At 35.4% G+C, this 13,287-nt stretch overlaps 1 protein-coding gene across 4 annotated transcripts; it reads right to left on the bottom strand.

The window, feature by feature from the left end:
• Positions 1–2,658: 2,658 nt before the first annotated feature.
• Positions 2,659–12,680, bottom strand: LOC106626757 (uncharacterized protein KIAA0930 homolog). 4 transcript variants are annotated; one of them, XM_014246577.3, is made up of 10 exons: positions 12,554–12,680; positions 11,773–12,122; positions 11,032–11,198; positions 10,690–10,971; positions 10,491–10,631; positions 10,238–10,419; positions 9,923–10,170; positions 4,652–6,268; positions 3,853–4,002; positions 2,659–3,297 (listed from the first exon to the last, which is right to left on the bottom strand). In XM_014246577.3, exons 2-10 carry the CDS (start codon positions 11,885–11,887, stop codon positions 3,257–3,259), a joined length of 2,943 nt encoding a protein of 980 aa, XP_014102052.2. In that variant the 5' UTR covers positions 11,888–12,122; positions 12,554–12,680; the 3' UTR covers positions 2,659–3,256. The 4 variants fall into 4 exon arrangements, with proteins under 4 accessions (XP_014102052.2, XP_036230678.2, XP_036230682.2 ...); XM_036374785.2 differs by having other exon boundaries at positions 11,773–12,284; positions 12,554–12,646; XM_036374789.2 differs by lacking the exon at positions 11,773–12,122 and having other exon boundaries at positions 12,554–12,656.
• Between the last annotated feature and the right edge of the window lie 607 nt (positions 12,681–13,287).

The raw sequence follows: 13,287 nt of genomic DNA, 5'->3' as shown, positions 1-13,287 counted from the left end.
TTTTGGCATATGGTCAGTGTATAGGAAACAGAGTCCAAGTGTTTTTTACTTATTTATTATGCTTTCAAGCATACATTTTTTTTCCAAAAACGTTATATAATTACATACAATTTTTTTATGTTGGTTTCAAATACAATTGTAGACTTAAACAAGAAAAAACGTTGATTTTTTTGTACTGAAGCTAAAATACCCTTCACAAGTGCATACCTAATAGAGCATAAAAGGGTATAAAAAGATCTTTATCTTGATTTTGATCGGTCAATTTGTATGGCAGCTATATGTTATAGTGATCCGATCTGAACAATTTATAAGAAAATTATAGCGTTGCCTTGGACAATATTATGTGCCAAATTTCGTGAAGATATCTTGCCAAATAAAAGAGTTTTCCATACAAGAACTTGATTTGGATCAGTTAGTTTGTACCGCAGCTATATATTATAATAGTTACGACAAATGAGCAGCTTCTTGAAGAGAAAGGGCTTGGGTAAAATTTCAGATTTTTATAGCAAAAACTAAGGCATGTTTTGGACATTTTCTTCCGGGTGTTACAAACTTCGTGGTAAACTTATTATACCGTGTATACTATATATAGCTTGTTCAGTGTATAAAAAGTGTGATATACTTGTATGTTCATTTATTTACATACATATGTATGTTATCATACAAATGAGTTTTACTTGAACTTTAGGTTCAAATTTAGCGCTGATAAGCTCATCACTTCATTTCAAAAACGGTTGTGGGTAATTAAATAAAACACTTTTTGTTTTGTGTTCATTAATATATATTAATTTGTATTTGGTAATGTTTGTATTAATATATTTACATATACAACAAGTATTGTATGCATATGTAGCAGCCACATAACAATTATAGTTGGTTCAACGCCGTCATTACTGATTTATATCTTCGTTGCACTAATAAATATGCAAATGAAACTGTTATTATACATATATACATATGTATGTACATATCTAGATACATAACATTTCATAAATAAGTTGTATATTTTGCTAGGAGGAAATCGCATAGCGCTGCATGAAGCTATTCCCTCCATATCGACAAACGGTTGCGCCGTTTCACCGTATTCCTCCATCGGGAGAGTAAGTCTAGTCATCACAACTCCTAGTGTGAGATTTCCTGTCTGTTCTTCAGCCACCTGCATGTGATTTTAGATATGAACCGTTAACGCGATTTTATATTCTACGAACCACGCACATTCCCCAAAATTAGTAGCCGTCTACTGCATCCAAGTTAGCTGAATACCTGTAAGCGATCTGTATTCCTCCCTAAAGTGACAGAACAAAAGAATTCCAACGATCCGAGTCTGGAGATCTTTAGTTGTGAAATCAATTGACATCCAAACAAATTGGGGTTCACTCTTTATGCCATTCTGAATCATCTCTAAAACACGTCTAGACCACCTAAAATGTATAAAGACGTTGACGAAATTCAAAACATATTCAAAAAATATTCTCGTGTTTTAAGGTTTCACCAATTTTTGTTCGAAGAACGTTTTGGGAGAAACACGACATTCGTTAAAAGAATTTCAGAATGTTATATGCAGCTAAGAATTTTGAATAAAACTCGACGACACCAGCAAACTCCTGATATGTCGGCAAAAATTTGTATGCCGCAAATTTGACATAATTCGTACTACTACAAGTACTACTAAATACCGATCCTAACTTCAATTACGGTTTTGAAGAATCGGCTGTTATGGGAATCGGCATCTTTTCGCACCATCTGTAGCGGCTTGATATGTTGTTATTATTTTGCTTGTAGATAAAATCAAATTCGCATATATTTTTTTTAGAAATCTGCTAAGTTGACAGCACTTGGCGATGGCAAAGAAAATGCCATCGTTCTAGTTAAATAGAAACGTCTGCTGGGTGTATATTTTGTGTGTATGTATGTATGTCTAAATACTTATATAGTGTCTCGCATCCAGCTAATTAGTTAGACTTTTCTGTATACTTTACGATTTTTAATAAGTTTGACTTTATTATTTTTCAAGGTATTGTATAATTCGTATATGACAATCGTTTTAGTTAATACATTTTATTAATTCATTTCTAAATTTTGTGAATGAATACATATATGCATTTTTTTTATGAATCTATGAACTTTTTGTTCGATTTGTGAATTTTCCAGTTAGTAATAAATGTATTTGTATTTGTGTGTCGATTAACGCGCCTACAACTATGTCTGCAAACATGCCATACATACATATTTAATAAACAATTATAAACATATCATGAATATGATTGACTGCAAAAATAACTGTATTTAGGTACATGTATGTATATGTTTGTATATGCAGTCAGTCACATGCTATTATATAAATCATGCATACATATATTTTGACTTTGTTATTATTTCCTTATAAATTTCAAGACGCCGCTGTTAGTTTTGATACCCTCAATTGATAACTTTTCGTTAAAGCTGTTCTTTCGTAGTTTTTTTTTTTATAAAAATAAGAGGCGAATTACAAACTAAAAACCGCATACCTTATCAAAATTTTGACACACTAGTATTACATGTATGTATGTACATACATATATATAGCTTATTGCACTACTTACTACACAGCAACTGGCAATGTGAGATTCGTTTTGGCTAATTTGTAATGTTTTAATAAATTATGTACGTATATATGTATATATGTATGTTTTGTATTTTAATGTTTCAGTTACAACTTTGTATGTATGTGTAGTGTTTTTGAGTAGGAATCGAGTTTGTTCCTTTAAGTTTTCCGTTTGCATTACGCGCTATATTTTGTGGATGATGTGTACGTTTGTGTTTGTAAAATGAGCACATTATATAAAATTAATTATAATATAACTAAAATTATAACATAAAAATATTGATTTACATTTAATTGCAGTAAAAATATTGAGTACTGTGTATAAAACACAACAACTGCCTAAATCACATAATAGCGAATTTCACACAAAAATACTTATTTAAAAAGCTACAAAGCTATATATAAATATTGACTTAAATGAGAAAAATTAAATTAAATTAATCACATTAAATATAACAAAAATGCTACACAATATTTTAGCGCCAATAGTTACCGATCACTAACATTAAAAACGTAAGAGTAGCGTTAATCTAAATACAAGCAATTTATAAATAAAATAAGTACAAAAAGTTCAAAAGCAATTTTTTAAAAGTAGCTTAAAAGATAGTTTGTTTTTTTATAAAATAACAATAATTAATAATAATAAAACAGAAATAAATGATTAATTTAATACTAAAAGGTTAGTATGGGCGTTTCACGATGATCCAGCAAATCTGTAAACAAACAAAAATTATTAAAATTAAATAAAAACATTAGCTTCGGTTGCACCGAAACTTAATTACCCTACATAAGTGCATTTCTTATAACGTAAAAGAATATAAAAAGATCTTAATCTTGATTTTGATTGGTCAGTTTGTATGGCAGCTATATGCTAAAGTGGTCCGTTCTGAACAATTTGTTCAGACATTGTAGCGTTGACCTGGATAATAATCTATTACAAATTTCTTGAAGATATCTTGTCAAATAAAAAAGTTTTCTATACAAGAGCTCAATTTTGATCTGTCAATTTGTATGACAGCTATATGATATAGTGGTCCGATATCGGCGATTCCGACAAATATGCAGCTTCTTTGGGAGAAAAGGACATGTGCAAAATTTCAGATCGATATCTCAAAAACAGAGACTAGTTCGCGTATATAAAGATAGACGGACATCGACTCAGAACTTCACGCAGCTCATTTTTGTATATACAGGGTGTTAGCAACTTCGTGGCAAACTTAGCATACCCTGCTCAGAGTATCAATCAAATCACACATTATGGTATATACCTTTAGCAATGCTCCACCAAGGCAGTGTCACATAAGTGAGGAATGCATTGAGCGGTGTGGACTGTTGCCGACGATTCTCCTTCCAAAAGTGAAATGACTGTGTGAAGCCGCGACTTGCCCATAGTGGATTGTAGGCGCCGTCATCTAATTCTAATAAAAGAGAAAAGAGATAATAAACGTTTTTTACAAGTTTAGAATTTGTATCATAAACAGACATATGTATAAACATGCGTATAAAAATAAATTAAATTTTTATTATTATATTGATATTAAAAATTAAAATTTTTTTTCTTTAAAAAAATACAGTTATCTCTTAAACCCAATCAACCTTCTCTTGCATTTTTTCCTTCATAGCTAACATTTACAAATTTGTTTATCTACTTCTTTTGGTCATAAAAATGAGATGGTACTCAACCTAACCTCAAACCGCTAAATTTCCTAAAGCTCTAAATAAAAACCAATGTCGTACGAGTTTAAGCCTAAGTACGGTTAGCTATAATGAGTTTTTATTAATTCTATTAAAGGATAGATTCATTCTCAATAACTCTTCGGTTGTATGATGTACACTAGTCTGGGTCTCTGGGAAACAGATGTTAAAATTAGGCTGACAAAATGTTTGCTAGATAGAGGAATCTACCTAACTGGTATAGAACCGGAACTGCAAAAAAATGAGTAAACAAAAACACTTTGTCTAACCCCGTGCAGCGAGGGTCACAGCGCTTGAAATGCGCTCTCACAAACACTAGTTTTGCGCACTGTCATTAAACTGCGAACGAAACATCAAATATATGCAACACACCTTTGAGCGCCTTACGCGGCAAATCACACCAATAATAAATGTTGGTGCCATCGGGGGTACGTCGCTTCGGCACCAAGCTGAGTGCGCGTTGATAAAACGCATGCTGAGCAGCGCTGCGCTTTGCGCGGGGCAACGTGGCATTGGAATGACCATTCTCTCCGCCACTGACAGCACCGCCGCCATCGCTTACACTGCCGTTCTCACCGCTGCCACTGGCCGCCGACACTGAAGGCGGTGGCGAAATCGGTGAACGTTGTGCACTCGATGACGTTAGTGCGGACAGCGGCGGCGGTGACGCCAACATGTGACAATTGCCATTACAATCGCTGATATCGTTGGTCGCAGCGGCTGCGGCCGCGGCTGCACTTTGAGTATCCAAGTAAAGTTGTGTGGTTTTTATTGTTCTTGATGTGGTTGTTGTTGCTGAGGCTGTCGTCGGCGAAATACTATTGTCGCGCTTATTATCAAAAGTTTCAGCAGCGGCAGCGACATCGTGCAGCTCCTGACTCACTGTCTGCTGCGCATGTTGCTGCTGCTGCAATGGATGGCATTCTGATTTTACAGGTACACGTACACACTTCTCGAAACTGTATGGATTGGTCTGGCCACTGTCGGCGCTACTGGCTGCAATTACCTCGGCCGTGTTTGGCGGTGAACGCTGCTCTACAACGGGCAGTTCTTCGCGACCGCGCACATTTATCATGAGTTTTGTGTCTTGCTCGCTCAGTATAGCCATTTTGGCTTCGGATGCTTCCACCGAGCTGCCATTCAACGAAGTCGCATCGTCGGCTATTTCATATTCTTCGGCTTGCTGTGTCGTCGCCTCTTGTTCTACCATACAGTTATTATTGCTATTGCACTCCTTAACGGTTTTGGTGTCTTTCGAATCTTTGGTTGCATTATTGTTCTTAATTTTTGTTGTGGTCGCAGTGTCTGCTTTGGACCGGTTGCGTTTGGGTGAAACCTTGGCGAGTAAATTCGTAGTTTTGCACTTTTCCTTAACTCTATCTTTATCCTTATCCTTGTCTTTCTCTTTTATTTTACTCTTCTCTTTTTTGTCGGCCGCTGGACTTAACGTGCGTTTCGGCTTACGATCGGCTGCGCTCAGTGAGGCACTACGCACGACAGTTTTCGACTTCGGCGCGCCACCTGTCAACCGTAGACTACCACGCTTGCTTACAATCAACTCGCTTTCGACACTCAGTATGGTTTTATGTTTCGGTTTAGACTTCTTGTCGGGCATTTTATTGAGGCATGCTGGCGTCTCATTAGCCGCATCATCACATGTGGGACAATAGACTTCTGACATCTCGGGCGTATTCTTATCGCTCGATGCGCCGACCCAACGTTTGCACTTTTTACCGCCAAAGCAGTTGCTGCAACCCGTAGTGCTTGCATTCGAGGTCGGTGAGGCAATTGTCGCCGCAGTGGCTTCCACTGCCTCAGCGATGGGCACACTGTCCACGCTCACAACTTTGTCGGTCGTTTGCCCCTGTACGCCGTGTTTCACTACGTTTTCGGGTGAAATCGGTAGCTTAACCGCAGCCGCATTAGCTGCCTCACAATTCGGATTGAGATGTAGTTTTGCCTCGGATGCCGAGAAAGCAGGACGTAGATCTACAATGAAATATAGATCGTTGGCATCGTTTTACTAAGTGAGACCACAAATCATAAGTCACTTCTATAGAGTCGAAATAATATTAAAAATAAGTATAATAACAGTTATGTAAAGTAAAAGTATTGTAAAAGTATGGTATATGTAAAAGAGAGAAAAATGAAAGCATAGAAAAATAGTATAAAATTGTATAAATGCGGAATGGGGGAATGGAGGGGCTGTTGCTGCGCTACTGTTGAGTGAAGGGCGAATCAAAGAGGATAGTGGTTTGGAGAGTTACTTTGTTGGAGACATAACATATAATTACTAAATTTCAGAAAGTATAGGTGTTGGAAAATGCTGGCGTCTCTCAAGCCAATTTGAGTTAGCACTATTTAATTTAAGTTACTATGAACTCTATGTGCTTTATAAGAACTGCAGCAGTATCTATGCTGTGTAGTTTATGAAGCCTAACTGAAAGCGAATAAATTAGACCTGAAAGTGGATCTAAGAAATATTAAAAAGGAGAGTAAACTTTGTTGGCGATGGAAAATCAAAATAATAGACCTAGATCAGGACGAACCACGTGATGTGGTGGTATATGGGCTGCCAATGTTTACGACGTGTATAGTATGTCTGCCGATTTTTACACGAAAAAAAATTAACCAAAGAGTTTGCTTGAAATTTTGTGTTTCGTATGGAATCACGGCTACATAATCGTTGAAAGCATTGCAGAATTGTTTTGGGGAGTCTATTTTATAGCGCACACAAGTATTTGAATGACATAAAGTATTCAGTGAAAGTCGCAAAGTCATCGCAAACTTGCCTCATGCAAGTCGTCGATCCATCCACCTCTGCTTATGATGAAAACATTGAAAAAGTTAAAGAAACAATACTTGAAAATCGTCGTGTTGGCAACAGAGCGATAGCATAAGAGCTCAACATCTCTTATGAATCGACTCAACACATGTTGGTTGATGTTTTGGTTATGAAACGTGTCAATGCCAGATTCTGATCTTTTTGCAAAAACGACGTCGAGTAAGATTCGCAAAAGAGATGCATAACAACGTAATTGAGAATCCCAGATTCATAAAGTGCAAGACTACTGATGACGAGACTTGAGTTTATGAACATGACGTCGAAACTGTCCAACAATCTAGCGATTGTCGCTCCAAAAATGAGCCGAAACCGAGTCAAAGTCGCTTAAAACTCAAAGTCGATTTCTTTGATTGCCGTAGTGTGGCTCACTATCAAATCGCTCCACAGGGTCAAACGGTCAATAAGGAATACTGTTTAACCGTTTGTAGGCATATACGTGAAGTGGATTTGGGGACAGAATATTGAACATCCATTGGAGCCATTAAAAGTCATTCGTTGTAGGCACTGAAAGCCATCCCAGCCGAGGCTTATAACAAGTGTATGAAAAAAATTGCTTGTCATGCTTGTATTGGCTGCGGAGCATATTTTTAAGGCGATACTAAAGGTTTGTAACAAAATACATGAAAATGTTGTTTTTTTGTCAGTACGGGTCGAATTTGATCAGTATAACGGAAAGCTTCATGAAACAGTAAATTTGTCAACTTATTCTATTTATGGTATATACTTGTATGTATGTTATTATGTTTATAAAATCGCGAAAATTATATTTGTGTATTTTTTTTTGAAAATTTGAAATACAAGCGCCTTTTCAACCAATTTCGTTGATATTCACAATTTTTATTTTTAATATAAATTTTTTTTTTTAATTTTAATTATTTTTTTTTTTTAATATACATTTGCATGAACAAACCTAGTTTGTAGTTAGTTACAATGGCAAATGGCAGATTTTCTTAAATAATATATTGCAAAAACAAATATATAGAGCATTTTTTCAAATTATAATAAGAAGGACTGCATACTTCGGAGCAACTACTAATTCACAAATGGAACTGACAAAAATAAATTATAGAAATGAAATTTTAAAATGCATTTGGGTTTCGGATAGAGTCAAATGGCATAATGAGCTTTGTAAAAATTTGTACAAATGAAATAAATATGTGTGTATTCCAAGTCCTGCTTTCTCGGCCATTTAGTTTCTTTGTTGTGATACACATATTGTTTGATTTTTCGACAGTTTTTTCTTCTTTTTTTTATTTTTTATTTTTGTTTGGTTTTAATAGTTCAGCAGTTTTACGCCAAACCATAGTAGAAGAAGAAGAAAAGCTTTGTTTTGTGATATATTTCAATATTTACTTTGTTGGTTTAAATTAAAGAGTGTAAATTAAATGAAAATCGAAATAGAGTAGCAACACGTTACAATAACAAGAATAGGATGGGTGGGATATGATAGTAGTAAAGCAAGCGACAAATGATAATAGAGGTGTATATAATTTAAGAAAAATACATAAACTTAATATGGATTAAAGTTAGTTAGAGCATTTTACATAGATAATTTTTGTTAGTACATACATATATTTACATAGTGATAATAGAAAATTGTCAAATAATAATAATAAAGTTTTTAATTACCGCTTTTCTATTTACTGAGAAAAATATATAATTTTTTCCATTTTTTTTCCAAATTTTTAAAAATTATCAAATTTATAATTTTTTTTTATGCATGGTAATAAATATTTGATTTTAAATCAGCACGTGCGTATACGCAACTTTTGGTAGCGGCAACGGCAACACGTTGCTCATACGCAGTGTCAGTGCAGTCATGAAGAGCAAGGACAAGGACAACGACAGTTGGGTCTACGAAAACTAAAAGGAGCCGACTTTTTATACAGCGGTTAACTGTGTGGAGTATTATTGGTCACTACAACAACAACAACAACAGCAGTGATTGACAGCATCACAAGCTATACAAGAAGTTTTGTTATGAATTTTATTTACCAAAAAGCTGCTTATTTGTCGGAACGGCCGATATCGTCACACTATAGCATATAGCTGCCATACAAACTGAATGATCAGAATAAAGTGCTTGTATGGAACACTTTTTGATTTGACAAGATATCTTTACGAAATTTGGCATGGGTTATTGTTAACGGCAGTGATGCAATCTCCGAAGAAATTGTTCAGATCGAGTCAGTATAGCATATAGCTGCAATAAAAATTGATCGATATAAGTTCTTGTAAGGAACATTTATATTTGTGAGAGGTATTATAGCTTCGGTGCAACCGAAGTAAACGCTTTTTTTGTTTATACTCAAGCGGCGTTAACGTATTGACCGTGGGTGCAATTACTAGACATAATTAGAAGATATACACAAAATGATTGTTAAAAACACAGTTAGAACAGTTTAAAAAATATTGAATTTGAAAAGCATGCAAATTTTGTTAGTGTCTTGTGAAAGTGTAAGAAATTAGCGGCGCATGAATATGATGCAAATGCGTCAACAACTCAGTGAATTGTGTTTGTGGTGAATTTACAGATTTACTAAATTAAAAAAATTAATACAAGAAATTAATTAAACCAATTATATTAAAATATTTTTTGATCGAAAAGACTTTATGAGTTTAAGCCAACAAATAATGAGCATAAAAAAAATAAGTTTCAGAGATATACATTTTTTTTGAATTTTATGCCTTACATACGATTAAATATGCATAGAACTATTTTTAAAAGTTGAGTAAATAGACAAATATAAAAAAGCAAAAATTATTTAACAATATAAAACTGTATATACGGTATTTACCATCTCGTAAGTCGCCAGCCTCAATTTCAGACACCTCATTCGCCAACGAATCGAGCCCTTCGTTCTCCGAACGCGCCTTAGCACCCGCAGTGCCACCGACAGCATCAGGTGCACCTTTCGTGCGCCAAGCGTAACGCGAGAAATTATTTAAATTAGCGCTGGGATCACTTAGGCGACGTTGATGACGATATGTGCAATAGTCGTCATTTTCCTCCTCCCAGTCGTCCCACATGTCGGTAGCGCAAAAGCTGTAAAATTAAGCATACATATACTGAAATAAAAATTTTAATTAGCACACATGTTTCTACTATATACCCCGGTTCACTGGTAGGCGTCTCCACACCCGAACCTTTGGGTTTTGTAACAGCCATTTCGGCATGCCCTTTGCCTTGTGGTCCCTTCATGCGCACAAATTCGCAACGCGTTTGCACACCGGCGCCGCTGCTAAACAGACCGAAGGACATGCGTTGCGCTACTTTGGAGCTGAGGCTAGATTGCTATAAAGACATGCATACATACAAACGTTTAAACTAAGTTAAAATACATTTGAAGCAACTATGTAGCTTACCCTTGCATCGTACACCTTTTTGAGCGCATCATAGCGTATTGAGCCCAGAAAAATTACACCTTGCACCGAACCATCTTTGTCATTGGCAACCAATTCTACGCACACCATTTCACCATCACGCACTAAGATATCGCTGAAAACCTGCAAAGTGTTGCCTGTTTGTGTGAATAGTTAAAAAAGTATTTTTAAGACACTTTACCTCGTCGAAATTATCCACCATAAAACAGATATGCGGGTATGTTATCTCCTCGCCTTCACCTTTGGTATCCATTTTTCGGCGACTAGGACTTGCATATACCCGCTGAGAGTGACGTCTCAACACTTGTAATTCCTTTGGCGATGTGCGTGTGCAAATAGCTAATGTGAGTGTGTAGTCGAATTGATGTATGACCATATTTAAATAGACCGTCTCCTCCCAATCAACGTCCGGGTCACCGATTGGAAGTTTACGCGAGTCCTTACGAAAAACATCAACTTCTGTCTGTAAATGTGAGAGTATGGTTTTAATATAATTAGTATATTTGGGAAAAAAATGCTTTACCTCATATTTTGGCATATGTCGGGAAGAACTTTTCACGTGTTTTTTGCGTACGAAGAAAAGCAAATCATCGGAATCTATGCTGTGCACTGGTTCGGTTTGAAATAGAAAATGTCGTACGAATAAATCTGTCCAATATGTAGTGCCCTGAAGCACAACAAACCCGCTATCTGCAAAATGTTAACATATTTTCTTAATTTAGTAAAAGCAAGTATGCAATTAAATTAAAAAATGTTAAATTGAAAAAATGATCTGAATACAATACTAAAAACAATATTGTGATTCACTGCCACTCACAAGATAAAAACGCCGGTCAAACACATTATTCACTGCAGTTACGATAAAAACACACCAACCACCCTTAATATAAACAAGTTCTTATGCACACATGGAATGCATGTATATATATACATATACATATGTACGAAAATATATAAATTTTATATAATGCCAAATCTGTACAGCCATATATATTCCTTATTAAAGCTAATTATATGCATGTACGCATGTATAGTTAAACTGCCGGAGCAGGTACAATTTGAAGCAGCATGACAATACAACAACACAACAGCGCGATTTCACAGCGTTGGCATAAAGAAATATTTGACAAATCGATAATGAACAAATGTACATAATTTTTCATTGTGTAGGTAGATTTTAAAACTTAAAAGGAGTTTTATATATTTTTGTTTATTTAACAGCCGCTATAGAATTATAATTTATATTAATAACAAAACTAGTTACCATCTTTGAGCAATTGTCGCATTTCTTTGGTGCGTTGAAAATTTATATCCTCTAGCAACTGTTGTAATGGTGTCTGTGGTTTTAGCAAAATCCCTGCAGCGCTGGCTAATGACATCGTGTATTGTTTATTTACTTCTTCACTTACAAATTACACTTCCGTTATGATGAAATCAAAAGGGGATTTTTCAATTATTTGCTTAAAAACACTCACGTAGCAGCGTAATATATATTTTCAGCTTTTTCACTTACAAAATTTGCATAAACTTGTTATAAAATACATTTTAAAAAATCGCATTTGCACATTATCAAATAGGAATGCACTGAATGTTAAACGGAATTCCTTCAAATATCTAAAAAGTTACAAAAGTCTCAGAAAAAATAGCAGACACAAATCGAAAATCTGTCTCCGTTCAACTAAACCGAGCTGTCTGGCACTTTTGCTGCAACAAACGTTTCGGATCTACTTTTTGGCGTCACGAACACACAGTCCAACAGCGAGTCAGTCAACAATTCTAAAAAAAATATATGTATGTAGCACTGTTCACTGTATGTCACCAACACCACGATTTCCATATGCGACGTCGCTACAACTCGGCACACTATGTACACATGCCAGCTGGTTTTGCAAAATCTTTGCGTAAAGCGTCTGGAATTGCATTAAGTATGCTTCTGAATGGTTTCTTTGTATTTGGCAAAACATATTGGCTTGCGTTCTTTTAACCATTCGTTGCGCAGTGATAATACATTAAATCATAATCAAATTTACATATGATTGGCGTACATTCTCTTCACCTTCTACTGCGCAAATCCAAAATATTTAGGTGATATCAAAATAAGTACATAATAAAATTCAACCAAGCAAAACAAAATTTGTTTTGTAAACAAAGAAGTCAGTAGAGGGCAGCTGATTATGACAGTGAGCACAAGGGTTGTCAACGGCATTGGAACTATGCGCGAATAGCGTATAGTGACATCTGTGGATGAATAGTAATCAAAAAATATATTTTATATTAATAGAAATATTTAATTATTCGCGACAATATTTAAAAATTTAATAATTTATTGAAATTGTAAATAGAACTAGATACTCTATACAGCAACAACAGTGGAATAATGTTATGCTTATGATGTGATATGATGGTGTTGACGAGACATGAAATTTTCGTTTTTGACTGCCGGGGATATATAAGAAAGTGCCTGCCCACGGTGCAGAAGGCCACTAATTGGTAGTGATGTGTGATCATATGATGTTAATATGACATCATGTGATTTGTTTTCGTGACATGAAATTTTCGTTTTGGGCTGCCGGGATATATAAGAAAGTGCCTGCCCACGGTGCAGGAGTGCCACCAATTGGTAGTGATGTGAGATCATATGATGTTTTTATTACGTCATGTGATTTCGTGACATGACATTTTCGTTTTTGGCTGCCGGGATATATAAGAAAGTGCCTGCCCACGGTGCAGAAGGCCACTAATTGGTAGTGATGTGTGATCATATGATGTTACTATGACA

The sequence above is a fragment of the Bactrocera oleae genome, chromosome 4 (genome assembly GCF_042242935.1).
Source record: "Bactrocera oleae isolate idBacOlea1 chromosome 4, idBacOlea1, whole genome shotgun sequence".
Taxonomy (NCBI): Eukaryota; Metazoa; Arthropoda; class Insecta; order Diptera; family Tephritidae; genus Bactrocera; species Bactrocera oleae.
This window is presented reverse-complemented; position numbering and strand designations above follow the sequence as displayed.

What these genes read in the sequence shown, in the direction of transcription:
- LOC106626757 (XM_014246577.3), bottom strand. Translation starts at nt 11,887, where the DNA reads ATGTCATTAGCCAGCGCTGCAGGGATTTTGCTAAAACCACAGACACCA. An exon ending in GCGACAATTGCTCAAAGATG is followed by an intron (nt 11,199 to 11,772) that starts GTAACTAGTTTT and finishes AACATTTTGCAG; the next exon opens with ATAGCGGGTTTGTTGTGCTT. An exon ending in GGCTGGCGACTTACGAGATG is followed by an intron (nt 6,269 to 9,922) that starts GTAAATACCGTA and finishes ATTTCATTGTAG; the next exon opens with ATCTACGTCCTGCTTTCTCG.